The sequence below is a fragment of the Papilio polytes genome, unplaced genomic scaffold, assembly GCF_000836215.1.
Source record: "Papilio polytes unplaced genomic scaffold, Ppol_1.0 DF821289.1, whole genome shotgun sequence".
Classification (NCBI taxonomy): Eukaryota; Metazoa; Arthropoda; class Insecta; order Lepidoptera; family Papilionidae; genus Papilio; species Papilio polytes.
In genome coordinates this window covers 2,915,488-2,932,118 of record NW_013527915.1, presented here as the reverse complement: position 1 = coordinate 2,932,118, position 16,631 = coordinate 2,915,488, and the positions used below count along the sequence as shown (strand labels likewise).

At 33.5% G+C, this 16,631-nt stretch overlaps 2 protein-coding genes across 2 annotated transcripts in view; one reads left to right on the top strand and one right to left on the bottom strand.

The window, feature by feature from the left end:
* LOC106109104 (guanine nucleotide-binding protein subunit alpha homolog) overlaps window positions 1-14,836 on the bottom strand; it is a 19,785-nt gene extending 4,949 nt beyond the window's left edge. Inside the window, exons 1-2 of the mRNA XM_013290506.1 lie at window positions 14,146-14,836; window positions 2-67 (exon numbers count right to left, since the gene is read on the bottom strand). Of these exons, the coding sequence (XP_013145960.1) occupies window positions 2-67; window positions 14,146-14,646 (567 nt within the window). The 5' untranslated portion in view covers window positions 14,647-14,836. The remainder of the gene's footprint in view (window position 1; window positions 68-14,145) is intronic.
* Window positions 14,837-15,145: 309 nt separating this feature from the next.
* LOC106109419 (RNA polymerase I-specific transcription initiation factor RRN3) overlaps window positions 15,146-16,631 on the top strand; it is a 6,912-nt gene continuing 5,426 nt past the window's right edge. The window contains exons 1-2 of the mRNA XM_013290918.1: window positions 15,146-16,026; window positions 16,433-16,532. Of these exons, the coding sequence (XP_013146372.1) occupies window positions 15,618-16,026; window positions 16,433-16,532 (509 nt within the window). The 5' untranslated portion in view covers window positions 15,146-15,617. The remainder of the gene's footprint in view (window positions 16,027-16,432; window positions 16,533-16,631) is intronic.

Sequence of the window (16,631 nt, the reverse complement as noted above, 5' to 3'; positions counted from 1 at the left end):
GTGAAGGCACGTAGTCCGGCCGCGCGATGCGCTCCAGGTCGCTGAAGAAATAACTCACGGAGTCACTCTGCAATATACAATTAGATACGGTCAATAAGCAAATCAACAACAATTCACGTCGGTACCCCAGAGGTGTAGACAATGGTTAATATAAAAATATTTAATAAATTACGAGCAATTTACAAAGCAATATTATTAGAATACATAGGGCGAGAACAGTTTCCACATAACTAACTAACATGTATTCCTTTGTGTTCGAATGTTATATCTGGAAATGAATATAAAACCGAATTCAAATTAAGCAATAGTTAATTTGCCTTCATAGTGCAAGTAAAAAAACGTCATTAAATTCATACGAATGCATATTCATAATTACATGCAAGGCCTCGTATATAAAAACCAACTCGGACGTCTATTTACAATTAATATAACTCATTTATAAATTTACATATGCGGTTCCTGTTTTCTGTGTTTATGTACTGTACATCTGCAACTTTGCTCCTATATCCAGCGCTGCAGCCGTTTGCTCTCAATATGTTTACACGTGAGATCCGTCTTACGATTGCTCAGTAAATAACCAATTTGAAGCGCTCCATGTCGTAATACCTTAAACTGTACTCACTATTACAGGATAGCCATTGCATGATATCCATGTATTATAGTCATTCGTGGATACCTTTTGACATACAAAACAAAATTCAATACTATCTTTGAAAGTAAAAAACAAAATGATAAAGTTGTCAGTTTAACAATATAGACGTTATTATGATCTTTATTTATGACTAGTTTTTGTCGCAATCTCGTCCTCGTGAGATTAAAAAGTAGCCTATGTTACGCACAGATAAATTGCATTTCTAATAGTGAATATTTTTTTTCAATTGGTCCAGTAGTTTTGAGTTTTTTCTATGCAAACAAAAATATCTTTTTAATATTAATATAGATATCCACCTATACGTGATGATTACCAGTCTTACCACACAACGACTAAGTATGATTAATTCTCAACGCGACTTTCTTATCTTTTTTTTTCTCACAAATAATTGCCAGAGTGCATTTTATCGGTGGTACAAGAGCTTTCTATAGCACATAGTCGATAGGTCGCGCGGAAGCCGGCGCCGCGTTCACTTAGCGCTAATGCAGGCACAGAGCACGCTTGTGTTCTCACTTGGTAACCTATCACGGTACTACCATTGGATTACAATTTACAAAGTTCATACTAGCATAATAAGGATAGAAATCTAACTAATATTATTAATGCGAAAGTTTAGATGGATGTTTGTTAGAGTTTGTAGCCTAAACAGTTGAACGGATCTCGATAAAATTTGGCTTAGTTGTAGAGTATAGCCTGGAAGAACACATAGGCTACTTACTTTTGTTTTTTTTTTAATTCGAGTCTCGGAGAAAAGCTAATAGTTAATTATTTAAGTTTGTTTTCAATTTTTATTTCTATCCGAAAGACCGGACCGGAGTCACTTTTTCATCCCACTATTTTTCTTATAAGAAAAAAATGAGAAGTATTTGACGCTGGAGGAGACGCATAGAAAGGGAAATTAATGTGCCTTTCAAAGTGCGGTACCAAAACGTATGTAGCATAAAAATATAATTTATATCTAGACAATCTAATACAGCTATAGGTAGAAATAATCTTTATTAGGTCACCTTTCTGACAAGTAATCATAAACTTATAACTAATTCAAAAGCACTTTGTCCTTATCAGTGAGCAGCCAGCCCCTTGTACAGTTATTTGCCATTCTGTTTTGATACATTATTTTATTGACATATGGCGATTAATAAATAATTGCCAAATAAATCATTTTATAACTTACTAGCTGTTGCTCACGACTTCGCCCGCGTGAAAATAAAAATATAGCCTATGTCACTCACAGATAAATTACTTTTCAAATGGCGAAAGAATTTTTAAAACCGGCCTAGTAGTTTTTGCGTGAATCGAATACATACAAAAATACAAAAACAATTATCTTTTTAATATTAGTATAGACAAAGATATTAATTTTGTTCTAAATGCAGAAAACTAGACTTTTAGATAGCTAACACCGATTTTGTTGATAAAATATAGCTTCCATAGGATTCAAAATTCAAAAATTCTATTGTGGATTCCTTCACATTAAACGACAGAACCGATTTTTACGAATGAGGTTTCATTCTATTCCTTTTTTTGTCTATGCCCAATTTTAACATAGTGTTTTACCGTTACTCTACCTATCAATTAAGGCCTGTAAAATCACTATAACTGACCACATTAACCGGTCACGAAGGACCTCGGTCTAATCACAAATGCTTCGCAAACATGGATCAATCGACCTAGATACAACTGACGACCAATTGCTCACGTGCGTCATACTACTCTGTATTTGCTTTTGTGAAAAAAATACCGTTGTTACATAGAAAGACAAAAAAATCAACCTAATTTAGCACAAACGCACGGCATCGCTGGTTAATTTATGAAAAGGTAAATATGCTTCGATAATAAGAAACATACGATAAAATTCTGTATAGCATGAGTATTATGATGGAAAGTCTGAAAGTATTTTTATGACGTGCAGTGTTACACATAGCAGAAAACAAGTCAGCGACTGGGGCATGGGGCGTCCGATACTCGCCTTATATGTTACATTTCAAGTAATTTCGTTGACTTTTAATGATATATTTCATTTACGAAGCAGCATAAAACTGTAGATAGTGTGATATTCAAGATTTATGCACATTTTACTCATTAATTTTCCAAGAAGAGTTAAAAATCATTTTCGTTCATCTCTATTTTACACTAGCTGTTCCCGTGCGAATTCATCTTTCGTGTGTTTCAATGACAAATGTCAAAATTTAAATGCTAAAATGACAATAAAGACCTTTAAAATTGAGTACCAATTACCGTACCACGGCAATCTCGATGTTGGCAGATTGTAAATTATGGTCCCTTTCCCACATGAAGGTTTTTCCAATTTATTTACCCCTATGTTAGAGTGAAAATATATAGCCTAAAGCGTGTCGTAAGTGTAGGGCTTTTTATTAAATAAAGAATTATTCAAAAATATGATGATTGCTGATATCCTACGCCACAAAGTATTGTGGGTTTCCGCTTTATGATATTAGTAAGTATAAGTATAGAAGTATGAATTTCCGTGACATCGCTGTATAGGGGAAAATATTTTTGTACATAATAACAGACATGTTGCCGTGAAATTACACACAGACGTACAATAAATGCTAAATACATAGGTACACATCTAACCGCGACGTGCACAATCATAGGCTGTGCCCATTTGTAAGGCGCGGTTCACACCTGTGTCTCAAGAGTACACTCCACTCGCGATGAAAGCATACTTGTAACTCAGTTTCAATAGAATGTACTGAGAATATTTTAATCATGTAGAATTTTAGATCACATATCTTTATACAGAAATGTTAATTTATAACACTGCGATGGTAATTAAAGACGGACTTAATTACATATAAAAAAAACATTCCAAAATAAACAGACAAGCTTGCCACAGCTCAATATTTTAAATTTTAATCTACACTGGCTGTTCAAATGCACAAATGACACCGAAAGCCTTTGACATTTGATAACAATTACCGATACCATGGAAACCTTGCTTCCTTAATTGGCAGATTGTAGTTTATGGTCCCTTTCCCACATTAAGGTTTTTTTCCAATTTATTTACCCCCTTAGATTAACAGCGTGAAAACATATAGCCTTAAGCGTACCGTAAGTGTAGGGCTTATTAATAAAGAAAGAATTATTTAAAAAAATGCTGTGATTGCTGACATCCAACGTCACAAAGTAGTGTGTGTTTACGCTTTATTATATTAGTATAGAAGTTTAGATAAAATCTATATGTCTCTTTTAGTAAAGTTAGCGATTGCTTTGTCCGACACAAAAGTAATTTAAGAGGCAACATATGTTACAGACATTTTCTGACCATAACATAATTAAGACATATATTATAGAAGAAATCAATCTGGCGTACCCACATACATCAACACTAGTAACATAAATATACAGGAGGACCAACGCCGGTGGCGAGTTCCTTCACCCCGCACAAATAAGGTGTAAGAACTACGTACAGTGCACCTGCTCCTCTCGCCTCTTCAACTATAAAATACAAGGTCTGAACAGCTTTAAAATCGTATTTGGATGTCTTATTTAATCATGCTTTATAAGGCGTCGGTCGCGCGTTGATCCCGAATTACATTGTTTTTATTTATACAGATGCGAACTATTTCCTCATAATTATTATACGACAAAAATGCAAACTGTTATGTTCTATTGAACTTCTACAAATATCCTTTGTCTTTCGACGGATTTTTTATCTGTAATCTTCAAATGTGATATTCATAATTATTTCCAATAAGCCATTTATTCATGTATTTCTATATTTCGAATATAATATAGCGAAAGCTTTACCAATTGAAATATATACAATAAGGCCCATTGACGACATAAATATATGTTATCGCGAAAGCATTCTCAATGAGGCATTGTTTTCACTACGATATGTAGGATTATAAACAATGGTCCAGCAGATGTGGGGTCAGCAGAGAACAGTAACACTGTCTGCATGAAAGATATAACCTTACGTATTTAGAAAGATAACATATATCGCTTATTAGCTGGCAGTTACGAAGATATGTTTTGGGAATATGTAATTTTTCCATATGCCAATTCCTTAATCGAGAGATTTAGTAGAGTAAAACGTAATTCGATTAACATTTTTCCTCGGATTGTTTTAAGTGTACAGTAAGCTATGTATTAGGTTTTTGTTGTTTTTATAACAAATAGTATTATGAGTACACGACAGTTTACATGTGTACAGAGTATTAAGTTGGCAGAGTGACGCGGTTAAATTCAACATTTTACCGCGTATAAGTAAATTACAGAAAATTCCACATTCCAGCATTATTACTGTCACCTTGCGATAACGAAGGCACAACGTGTAAACTTAATGCAAACTGCCACGAAGCGGAAATGTCTTATTTACTATATTTATCACAAAGATAAAGTAGAAACCTCTTTTTACATAACTAGGAAGGCTATTGCGTATACATCATTACTACAAAACGAAGACAGTTTTCTCCCGCCTTCATTGTAATTATTAATAAGAATTCTGAATAAAACCTTATCATATAATTATAAACAATTTATAATTTTATTTTTATTAACAAGAGGTACGTTATATCAGTACATCTATAGCGCGAGAATTTCTTAATAAGGTTACTTTTCCTATACTTAAAGACAAGCTTGTTTCGACCGGTAACCGAATTCCGAGTGTAGTGCAAATTAAAGCGGCCGTTGTTAACATCTGTTCGTGATGAACATCGGGTGTAGGTGTCGATGACGTCACGGTACATTTAAATCCATCTAGAATCTAAGTGGAACACCGTTCTAAAATCTTAATTACTGTCTGACGACCTATCCTAACAAATCACTCGTCTAGCGTCTTTAGTACGATTACCTCAGGCCGAACACTGAAACGTCATTTAAATTTAACAGCATCTTAAATGGTAACTTAAGCCACACTTAAACTCTAATTTCCTTTCAAATTCTGACGTCTACCAGATTGTAAACGACGTTTACGAAGCGTAAATTCGTTTCAATATTTAGCCGATAGTTACAAGCATTTACTTTTTACATCAAATGGGACAGTCAGAAACACTAATAAAATTACAATTACCATTCATGTGACAATATAATTGCACAAATGTAGCTATGAACCATTTAAAATAATCAAAACACGATAGGAATGCTATGATCCCAGGAATAAACTGCATAATCTTCATTCTATTTTTAAAAAAAGTACACACGAGACAATACCTTCCCATTTCATCGAACCCTAGTTCTCTGTTAGATGTATCTCTGAACATAATTGGACTATTTCCAGACGCAACACATTAACAACTCAATCAGTACGGAAATAAACAAAGCGATAAATAAATACTAACTTTAAATAGTAATAGGCACTGGCAATCGCTCACCATTCCTATGAGCCAAGTTTAATTATTTTTTCTAATACTATAAGCTCATTGGTTCATTTAGAGCCTTAATGCAGAAAGACCAAAGATTTCTGTTTGGGATTAACTATCGCTTTAATCGAAAATCACGCAACTTTTGCCTCAAGCCCCCTACAGACGCTCCGACAGTCAGAATTAAACCCTATCAGCAGTACTGCAAATAAAGAATTTTAGAAAAATACTACGAGTCAAACAGCTATGTACCGTAAATAAGTGTGCGTAAACTCACGCAAATACAAAAGTGATAAACATCTACAATGCCATTGTTAGGAAATGGGAACGCTCCAGTTTACCAGCAGCGCCACGCCTTCAGTCCGCTCACCCCGCACACCCCACAGCCTGCTAGCTGTATGCTAATAGCCCTAATTGAACCCTAATAACGGCTAAGGTTTCGAATTCAAACACAATATCCACTTAACCAAGCAATTTTGGATACGTTAATGAGTAAAGTTGGTACTACACCGAGCTATACCAAAGTTTGCTGGTTGTTGTTAAACTAAAAATTTACTACAAAAACTAAGCAAATATCACAGTAAACTTTAATATGTACTTTACAGTCTGCATGTAATGGAAGTAATTCTATGAAAGGTTTATGAATACTATAGCTATCAATGTGACCTTGGAAACATCGTAAAATAAGCCATAATACTAAGTTTCATGTAGCAAATAAATGCAAGCAAAGACTAAATAAAAAAATGCCAAGATAATACTCCCAACGGTATTATCACGTATAAACTTGGATTAGAGTGCTATCTGGGAGAATTAAGTGCATTATAAGATGACCAACGTAGGGCAAGGCGTGCAGTAATTCAATCAACATCCCGGAGAGAACACTCAAATAGGACCGTCGGACACAATTAGCACCATCGTCTTCTAAATAACTCACACATGCATTAAGATAATTTCTGAGTTCAATAAATATATTTTTATTTATTAAAAAAATACTAAACAGTGATACCAACAGATGACCCAATAATAATGGCAGTCACTCAAGGTCAAGCAAGGTCGAAATACCTTTGATGAGTTTAAACCAGAGATCGTCTATTGTTACTGTCAATCAGACAGACGCAAGTCACGCAAATGATTCGAACAAGGCACGGACAAATTAATTGGATGCCTTACTTTCAGAATACAATACTAAACTAAAATTATTTCTTGATCTATCATTTGACTCGTTCCTCATCTTAAAACTTACTGCAATTCTTGCGAACTGACCCAATTATTACACGATAGTTGAGTATTCAAATTCTGCACACTGTAACGAAAAACTCATAGATTCTTGTTTCTAACTTCGAAAAAAAAATATACCGTAACTCCATCACGAAGTCATTTACCAATTAAGGTCACAGGCATATTAAAAAAAAACATCTCCGAGCTCTTATTGTAATCCAATCTGGCCAAACACAATTAGTGTTAATGAGTCACAATAAAAAAAACTCCGCCTTGTCAACCTTTTCGTTTTCGCGTCAAAAACCGGTTCCAGGTCTCGTTCACCTATGACGCGTTACGACCTAGGCATTTTAATAGTGCACCGGTGTAGCTTATTTTTAAAAGTCGCCAGTTTATACAGATTTTATGATCAAGCGCTTCAAATAGTGATGTATCATTGCAAATGCAACGATGATAATGTCGATAATTTTCAAATCAAGTCATTTATTTGCCTCTAGGTGTATAATTGTTATCATATCTTTAATTGACGCCCATTAACAATTGTCAATGCTTAAAGACAAATGACGAGTCAATCATTTTTTTATACAATCAACAATCATCATATTTGTCGTCAGTGTCTCCTCCAAGATAAAAATCATCGATTTTTTCCATGATTTTCCATATTTTGGTAGTCAACATAATCGATAACGATATATCGATGTTTTAAGACGTATGATCATCCCTAATAATAGTGAATCACTTTCGACGCGATCTCCTACAAGATCTGTGCCGGGCCATTCATATTACGAGGTACATCCGCATTAGTACACTTAGCGCTGTTACGTACAATTTTTAATAACAGCGCTCTTTTGAAGTTTCCATTCATCTTATTCACTATTGCTCAAATTATAAACGCTGAGATAACAGTTTTTATTCGTACTTAGTCTTTTCTAAGAACATTTATTACGAACTTAAGGATTAAAAGGAATCAGCTGACTCCTCCGTCACGTCAATTACATGTTACAAGTATGAACTTTTAACTGGTCCAATGTATCGAGAATTCTTATATAGGAGTTATGAATCGTCGTTCAACTTGATACAAATGGATGGTCAGACGTCGCGGAACGTCGATTTGTTCACTTAACAAAGCGTAAATATAGAATACAATAAAGAAAATATTCACTACTAGCTGTTCCCGTGCGACTTCATGTGCATGAAATTATTTTATTGTTTACATTTGTCAAATTATCAATTACAAATGTCAAAATGACATGACATGATGACAACCTTGCTTCCTTGATGTTGGCAGCAACTTATTTTTATCCAAAATATTTACCCCTTAAATTTAATGGCGTTAAAATATATAACCTAAATTGCGTGACGCAAGTCTAGGGCTTTTTATTAACAAAAACAATTATTCAAAAATATGATGTTATTGCTGACATCTTTGGCATCAAAGAAGTGTGTGTTTACGCTTTATTATAATAGTATAAATGAATGGAATATATAAATGATACATTTTCAATTTGTATTTAAATTCTGTATTTATGTTAGTTAATAAAAGTTTCAGATATGGGTGTCATATTACTTTATAATTTAATTGATGTTTAATCAACATTTATTCTTTAATAAAATCAATAATTCCTCCTTATGTAAAATTTCTTGATTTTACAATATCTTGCCCGAGTAGAATAAACCTCTTATTATTTTTCAATACAACTTTACCCGTTCCTAACCATACTAAAGACGTATAAATTACACTTGTCACCTACGCTTAAAGTAATGTGTTCTTAACAAAGAAAATTACTTACTCTTTATGACTAAGGAATAAAAATAACAAAGGACTTGCGAACGTCGTTGATATTTTAACAATGAAAGTATATTAAAAAAGTTTCTTGTGGTTAATTTTCTAATAATGATATTACAAAACGTATATTAATGTAATTATTTTAAGACATTTTACATATTTATACATTACTCCTTTACTTTAAAAGCATTTATATGCAAACCTGCTTTTCTGGATCGAAAACAAAATTTACGAAACCAGACTGTTATCCCAAATAACCTCAATCGGCTCACCAATGCCAGCGGCGTAAAGAATTGGTCCAATTAAATATCTCTTTAGTTTTTTTCTTAAATTCGACGCAAACATGAGTGTGGACACTTAATTGCGTGCCGGTACCGCTAATGGGTACAACACAACACGGGTCGAGATAATCGCGCATAAACTCCTTTTTTAAAAACAAATTCACGGAAGCTACACCTTGTCTAATAGCGAAACGGTCGGCCGCTTCGTTCCTGGAAACCTGCACACCTATATTTGAGCTTAATTAAGATAAAAATATACGGTCTAGGCATTCGAGACGTAAACTGTCTGACGCAATTTCGCATCCGTTCCGATGTTGCTGCGAGTATGTACTTTCATTTTTCAAATCATAGATTACGTAATCACCATGCTTTCTGTTTAAAGAAATACGCATTTTTTGTTTCAAATGAAAGGGGAAACGAAATAAGATGTAAATGCAATAATTTTAAGTCGGAAAGATATATAAGCAATGTAGTCTGTGAAAAAAATAACGCACATTTGAAAGTGTTTGAATAAAAGAATCTAGAATATCTTTAAAACAATATAAAATGAATAACTCTATTCTTTTCTTTACTGCAAATTAAAGTATGATTTAGTTAAAAACAACATCGTGTCATTTAAAGATGTTTTAAAGGACTTTGTTTGAAAGGAAAGCTAGAAAACGAACATTATAGACGAATAGAGAATCCCCTTGAAATAAAATGTAAAAAAAAAGACTCGGCTTATTCTTGCTTACAGTAATTTTTACTTTATATAATTTGTAAACATTGAGATTATGTTCTAGTATCATTCCTATACCATTCAGTACTCAAATTTTAAATGTTAACATTCCTTAATGTTCAAAGTTGTACCCGCCTACAACCACTATAATTTTAAATTTCCGGTCCTTTCGACCTGTAGGTTTGCAAGCTGCATTATAACTGGAGTCGATTCAAAATTGCCCAAGGCGGGCAATTAAATAACTTAAATGCCAGCATAAAATCACCGCAGCAAGATCGAGAGCACGATGTAAACTATGCCGGATACCTAAGTATTATATAACTTGCGTGTGGCCCGATCAACACATCTTGTGGTTAAACATTAGGTTTATGATATAATGCTAGCATGACAGTTGCTGGGCAATTGAATGACCCATTTTACTATAAAGATCAATGATATACCAGATAATGTAATGTTTACTTGACCAATAAAAGATAGTGATGGTCCTACTCTAGCAAGATGATAGGTTAACATATAAATAAATTGTCTAGGTGTATTTTGCAACAAAGTGTTTACAATGGTAAAAAGCTTTTTATTCATAGCCAAGCAACGAATGGATCGCGTCCAATTCAAATCTCTATATCTAGTATCAAAACATATTTGCATATGGATTTTACACCATTGCAATAGGCGTGTGGTTTACGTACAGTTAGGGCTGCCACTTTCAAAACTTTTAACAAGAAACATTTTAATCCGATCTTGACGTTAAGTAACATAAAATACTAAAAACGTCATCACTTTTTTAGCATTAAAATGCCATAATTTTATACACCACAGGTATTTTTTATTTACCAATGCTTAATCCTTAAGAAGTATAAATGATACATGCATACTATATTTATTAATTGCCTTAAAAACTTGTTAATATTATAAATGAGAAAGTTTAGATAAATGGATGTCGAAACTTGTGGCCTAAACGATTGAACGGATCTTAATATTTGGTATAGATATAAAACGTCTGGAAGAACACATAGGCTACTCTTGTTTTTTTAATCCCACGCGGGCGAAAGCTAGTTAGTTATAAAATTGCCAACCCTGACCACACTTATGGTGACGTAGTATTTCTTTGTCCACAAATATGCGATGCAAAATCATGTCATCGCGTCGGGCAATGCAATTAGCATTCGTGCTGTACGCACATTACCACATGCAAGCCGCGGCTTTACCATAAACGTAACCGTGTACCAATTTCGACTCGAGATCCGGAAAAATGTCAACATCGGGAGAACTAATTTACTAAAGTGTTTTGAAACACATAAAAGAGATCGCACTGTTAAAAGACGACTAAATTTTAAACAATATTTTAAGAAGCGACTAAGAACTCGGAAGGCTAAATATCTAATTCCAAAAAGAAGTAATCCTTACATTATAAATAGAATCGTTATATGAACTATAACTATTTATTGAAGTAAATTATGAGATAAACCTTTTTTACACATATATAATAATGAATTGAAATCATGCTAATATTATAAATGCGAAAGTTTGGATGGATGTTGGTTAGAGTTTGTTGCCTTAACGGCTGAACAGATAACGATGTTTGGCATAGATGTAGAGCATAATTTGGAAGAACGAAGAAAGAAGAAGAAGAAGCACACGAAGTAGCGGGCAAAATATAGTTAACTATAAAAAATACAGTAATACAGTACAAAAAACTATAATACACAGTAATGCTATCAACAAAAAAATAACACGAACAAGCACAAATAAACGGATACGAATGCATAACTATACATTGCACAATATGGTTCAAAGTACACACGTTTATGAAGAGATTAGACATTAAAAATCGTGATCGGCCGTTGTATGAACGACTACCGACTGCTCGAGGGAAAAGTGTGATCACTTGTAATCGTTTTTAACATTTCATATGTTTTTATGGTTAAAAATATTGTATAGTACAAGAGCAAAAACAATTCTTTGTTCTATTTAAGACTTATTCGTAAAACATTTCCGGATTTTAATGACCACAGTCAGCTGATAATTATTGTTTAAACCCAACACCTGTTGCTTATGGATTTGCAAATTGAATTCAGAAAACTTTAATCTTACTAATATTTTAAACAGGAAAGTTTGAAAGGATGTTTGATTCTACATGTCTGTTGAACAACTAAAGGGATATTGCCGACATTTGGCATAGTAAAACATAATCTACAAGAACACAAAGACTACTAATTGTTTTTTGTTGACAAACGGATTTGCGGGCATCAGCTAGTGTTTGTCGGACTAATAAGTGAAGTAAATAATTTTTAAATTGACATTATATTGAGCTATGAATGGACGAAACAGCGTCACTAATACACTTCCGTTTTCGAAGGAAGTCTCACAAATACTGCACGGAATAACAACGGCGTGTCGGTGTGTGATACAACAAAGCTAATGAGCGCACGACCCGTAATAATTAGTATAAAATAATTGAATGAGTTCTAACTATCAACTTAATGGGTTGGCAGGGAAACTTATAGTACGCAATTGCATGTTACATCAGGTTTCTATTGGTGAAATATATTTCAGTACAGATGTACTGTCGACCAAATAACACTTTTTGAAAATACGAAAAATGATTTTGCACATGGGTGTTTTAGCATTCGATAGATAGGGCAACAAACAAAAACCCGGTTGCCGAATGGACTTATTCCACAAGTCAATACAAAAAAGTAATTAATTAGAAACATGCTTAAAAAAACTATGAATATGGGAAATACCAAAAAATGAAAAAAATGTTAGGTAACAGCATCAAGAATATTGAATATACAAAATGTACTAATATTACAAAGAGGAAAGATTCACATTTTTATATATTGAAATAACTCAAAAACAACTTAAAAAGGTAATTTCACTGTAACATAGGCTATATTTTAATTTCATGTGGAAGAAGTCGCGTGCAAAAGTTAGAAACCTATATTTGCTAATTAATTAATCTTAGTCTTGGGTGTACTTTACTTAGAAAACAGTTGCTTGCTGTTCACAAGTGTACTTAGAATCAACATACAGCTTGATAAGTGAAGCATGTCGTAACATGAAATAAAGCTATGACTAATGCTATATGATAATAATTAATATCACATTTATCTCATTTACAACTTTACAATTACAACATATATCAGATACTAGTATATTGTGAAACAGTTTGATTTAGTTTATTTTACATCAGGCTTATTTTACCATTTTCATGGCACATCTATATCTATCTATACTCTATATTAATAGAATAAAGCATAAACACACACTACTTATTTATATAGGATGTTAGCAATCACAGTATACTTTTGAACAATCCCTTTTTCTTAAAAGCCCTACACTTACGACAAGCTTTAGTCTGTATGTTGTCATATTAAACTTAGGATTTACTCCCAAATTTAGAAAAAAATTGTCATGCGAGAAAGGAATAGAAAATACAAACTGACAACATTAAGGGAGCAAGGTTGCCATGGTATTCTGTAATTGTTATTTTATGTCAAAGATTATTTTTAACAATTGACAATTTCACAAATGTAAACAAAATGAAGTTTTTATAATTTCATGCAGGGGAGGCCACAAGCGAGCTTGTAATAAAATAAATTTACAAGCAGACAGTGTTCTCAACAATAAATCTGCATGAAAAAATGTGTGCATTATTGCATGTATTTGCATTGTTTTATTACTTTTAATTAACAATCCATCACACAAATACACAAAAACAAGTTTTTGTTTCAAACACAAAGGATGGTCTACAAATAACAAAAATTTTATTTAAAATGAATGTAACACTTGAAGGCATATACCAGTAAAGTATATGTCAATTTAGTTTCTAAATCAAAATATAACTTGGTGTTAGTAATTATGCACTATATGAAATTTTACACTACTAATTTGAGAGGATTATATTGAAAAAAATCATTTGAAAACATAATGCAATTACATATACAAGAAAAGTATGCAATAATATATTTGTTGTACAAACTTCACTATTATACTGGTGTTTAGTTAAAGCAACAATAAGACCTGTGTATGTAAAATCGTCAATAATGGTGTGTAAATATTGCTTATCAAAAACAAACTCAGACAAATATTGGGACAGATAAGACAAAGAAAAGTGTTACTCAAGTATTGTTTAGATTGCAAACATGACAGACACTCACCAGTTGGAACTCTCTCCGCCTATCGTATGCCCTTTTTATGGCTCTGTCTAGCCACAGGGAGTGTATGTGTGGCGCGTAGTGCATGAACAGAAGACTGTCGAGTGAAGCACTACTATTGAAGTGCAAAGCTTGCTGCCCAATGTCGAGGTTCCTAGGATTTTCCCACGGGATCGCGAGTTTGTCCCGCGCATCCACTAGCACTTGTATACCCTTCACTATGTTCTGATAAATCACATGTTGGTATTCGCGCACTAGTTCCGGCTCAAACTTAACTCTGTGTATTATTCTCATCTGTTTCAGGAATGTTGATTTTCCGCTTTCACCTGCACCGAGTAGCAAAAGTTTGACCTGTCGTCGTAAAGTCTGCTTGTCCTTCTCCAATATTCTGTCGATCTCTTTACTTCTGTAACGTTGCTCTATCTCCTCAGGTGATAGTTTTAAGCGCAACCAACATGTCAGTGCTTCTGTACAACAGTAACATGACCACAAATCGTTGGCCATTTTGCATGATTATTGCAAATACTGGAGAGAAACTGAGTATGTGACCTTACTCGCTATTTAAACAGGTTAACACATTTTCACAATAACACATCGTACACGCTGACAATAATAAAATAAAATAAACGATTAATCCGGAATTAGTTGTACACACGCACCGTACCCCTCCCAAACTCATTGAGAAAAATAAAATGAGAAATTGTGAAACGCCACAGATAAGACATTTGATAATAAGTGTTGTTCTTTGGAAAACAGATTGTTTGAAGGATGACAGTAATTTACCGATTTATTTACAAAACCACCTCAATGGTATTAAATGTTTTCAAACTATTTGATTCATGTTCTATATACCCTTAAAACCATTAAAAGTAAGTGTTCTCGAAGAAAGCGAGATCCAAAAACGGTTTACGCATTTAATAGAACTGGTTATTTACTCTTTGGTAAAACAGGTGGCATTTTTGTTGCGTGACATTTGACAAAATCTGTCAATCTGTCAGTCAGCCAGTTTTAAAATTTTTCTTAAAGTTCCGCGCACAATAAGTTGGGCACGTGTTGTTTTTAAAAGAATTACTAAATTGTGATTTACTATCAATTTCCTTCTAAAACGTTGTAAGATTATTATCGATATTCTAATCAGTTAGCTTTTTAGTGTACAACCAATACACGATGTAAAATTAATATTGTGCGATGTCCAAAGAAGGTTATAGTACAGAGAAGAAAGAAGGTGATAGTAAAATAGTTCTGGAGAGGTTACAATCATACTTAAAGGATAAAAGAAGTGCTGAAACATCAGAATCTAGTATAAGTTACCCTAAACCTAGTACAAGTTTCGAACAAAGCACACAAGGTACTTCAGCTGTTGAAGACAGCAGTACTGTTTTACGAGAAGTTTTAAATCACAAGAAAGCAGAATTGCTACGTCAGCCAGAAATTATTGCGTATTTAAAGGACGTATCTGCAGCTCTTAAGAAATAATGGAAATGATAACTCGGAAAAATGTTGCCGCTTTGATGCGGAAAACATTAGACCGGCAAAATGCTCAGGCTCGGATGAAATTGTCGTTTAAAAAAGGTCAAATAGAGCAAGTTCTAGTAAATTACACAAGGAACAGTAATGTTGGTCCATACCATGATCTCGTCAAAGTATTAGAGGAATTTCCTATAAATGATGACAACTATCAAGTACTGCTAGAAGATTGTTTAGCTTCCGTCGTTCTTCTTGGAAGGGAACTGAAGCATTTCGTTGATGTTTTGTGCAATGTGGAGTGGGCCGGTAGAGGGGAGAAGTTTGTGGAAATGTACAGTCGATTTGTACTTAATCTTGTAACTGCTCATACATACCATTGCCCTAGAGTTATGACTAACTTGGTTAAGTTATTTAAAGGTATGTTTTTTATTTAATATTTCATTACTAACATTACATATAAAATTGAAGAGTTGTGCAATACCATTTCTAAAACTTGTGCAATATATCATTATCATCACCAGCTCACTATACATCCCCACTGAGGGGTTCGGAGCCTACCCTAAGGTTAGAGTGTCTAAGCCATAGTCAACTTCTATCAGCAATATGTACTTCAATAACTTTAAAATAAATATTCCATCATATTTGAAAGAAAGAAATCAGTTTATTCAAAAAAAATTAAAAGGAATTCATTCGGCATGTGCTCGGTGAACACCGAAGCGCAGGTTTTCAATGATTCCTAAAAACAGAACATGCAGTTATACAAACTAGTAAAAGAAGAAAAAAAACCATTTACTTATGTTGCATAATATTTGTCAATTTACAGTTGATGGTACAAATTGGGATGATCAACCACCAGAAGAATTGATGGCTAAGTGGTCCAACATTCATACAATTATTGCACAAATTGTTGCCGTGATGCCTATGTGAGTAAATTAATCATAGAAATTAATCCATTAAAGAGAAATATGTGTATTGTTGAGTATGCACAATTATGAATTCTGTTTTTATTTATTGTTTTATAA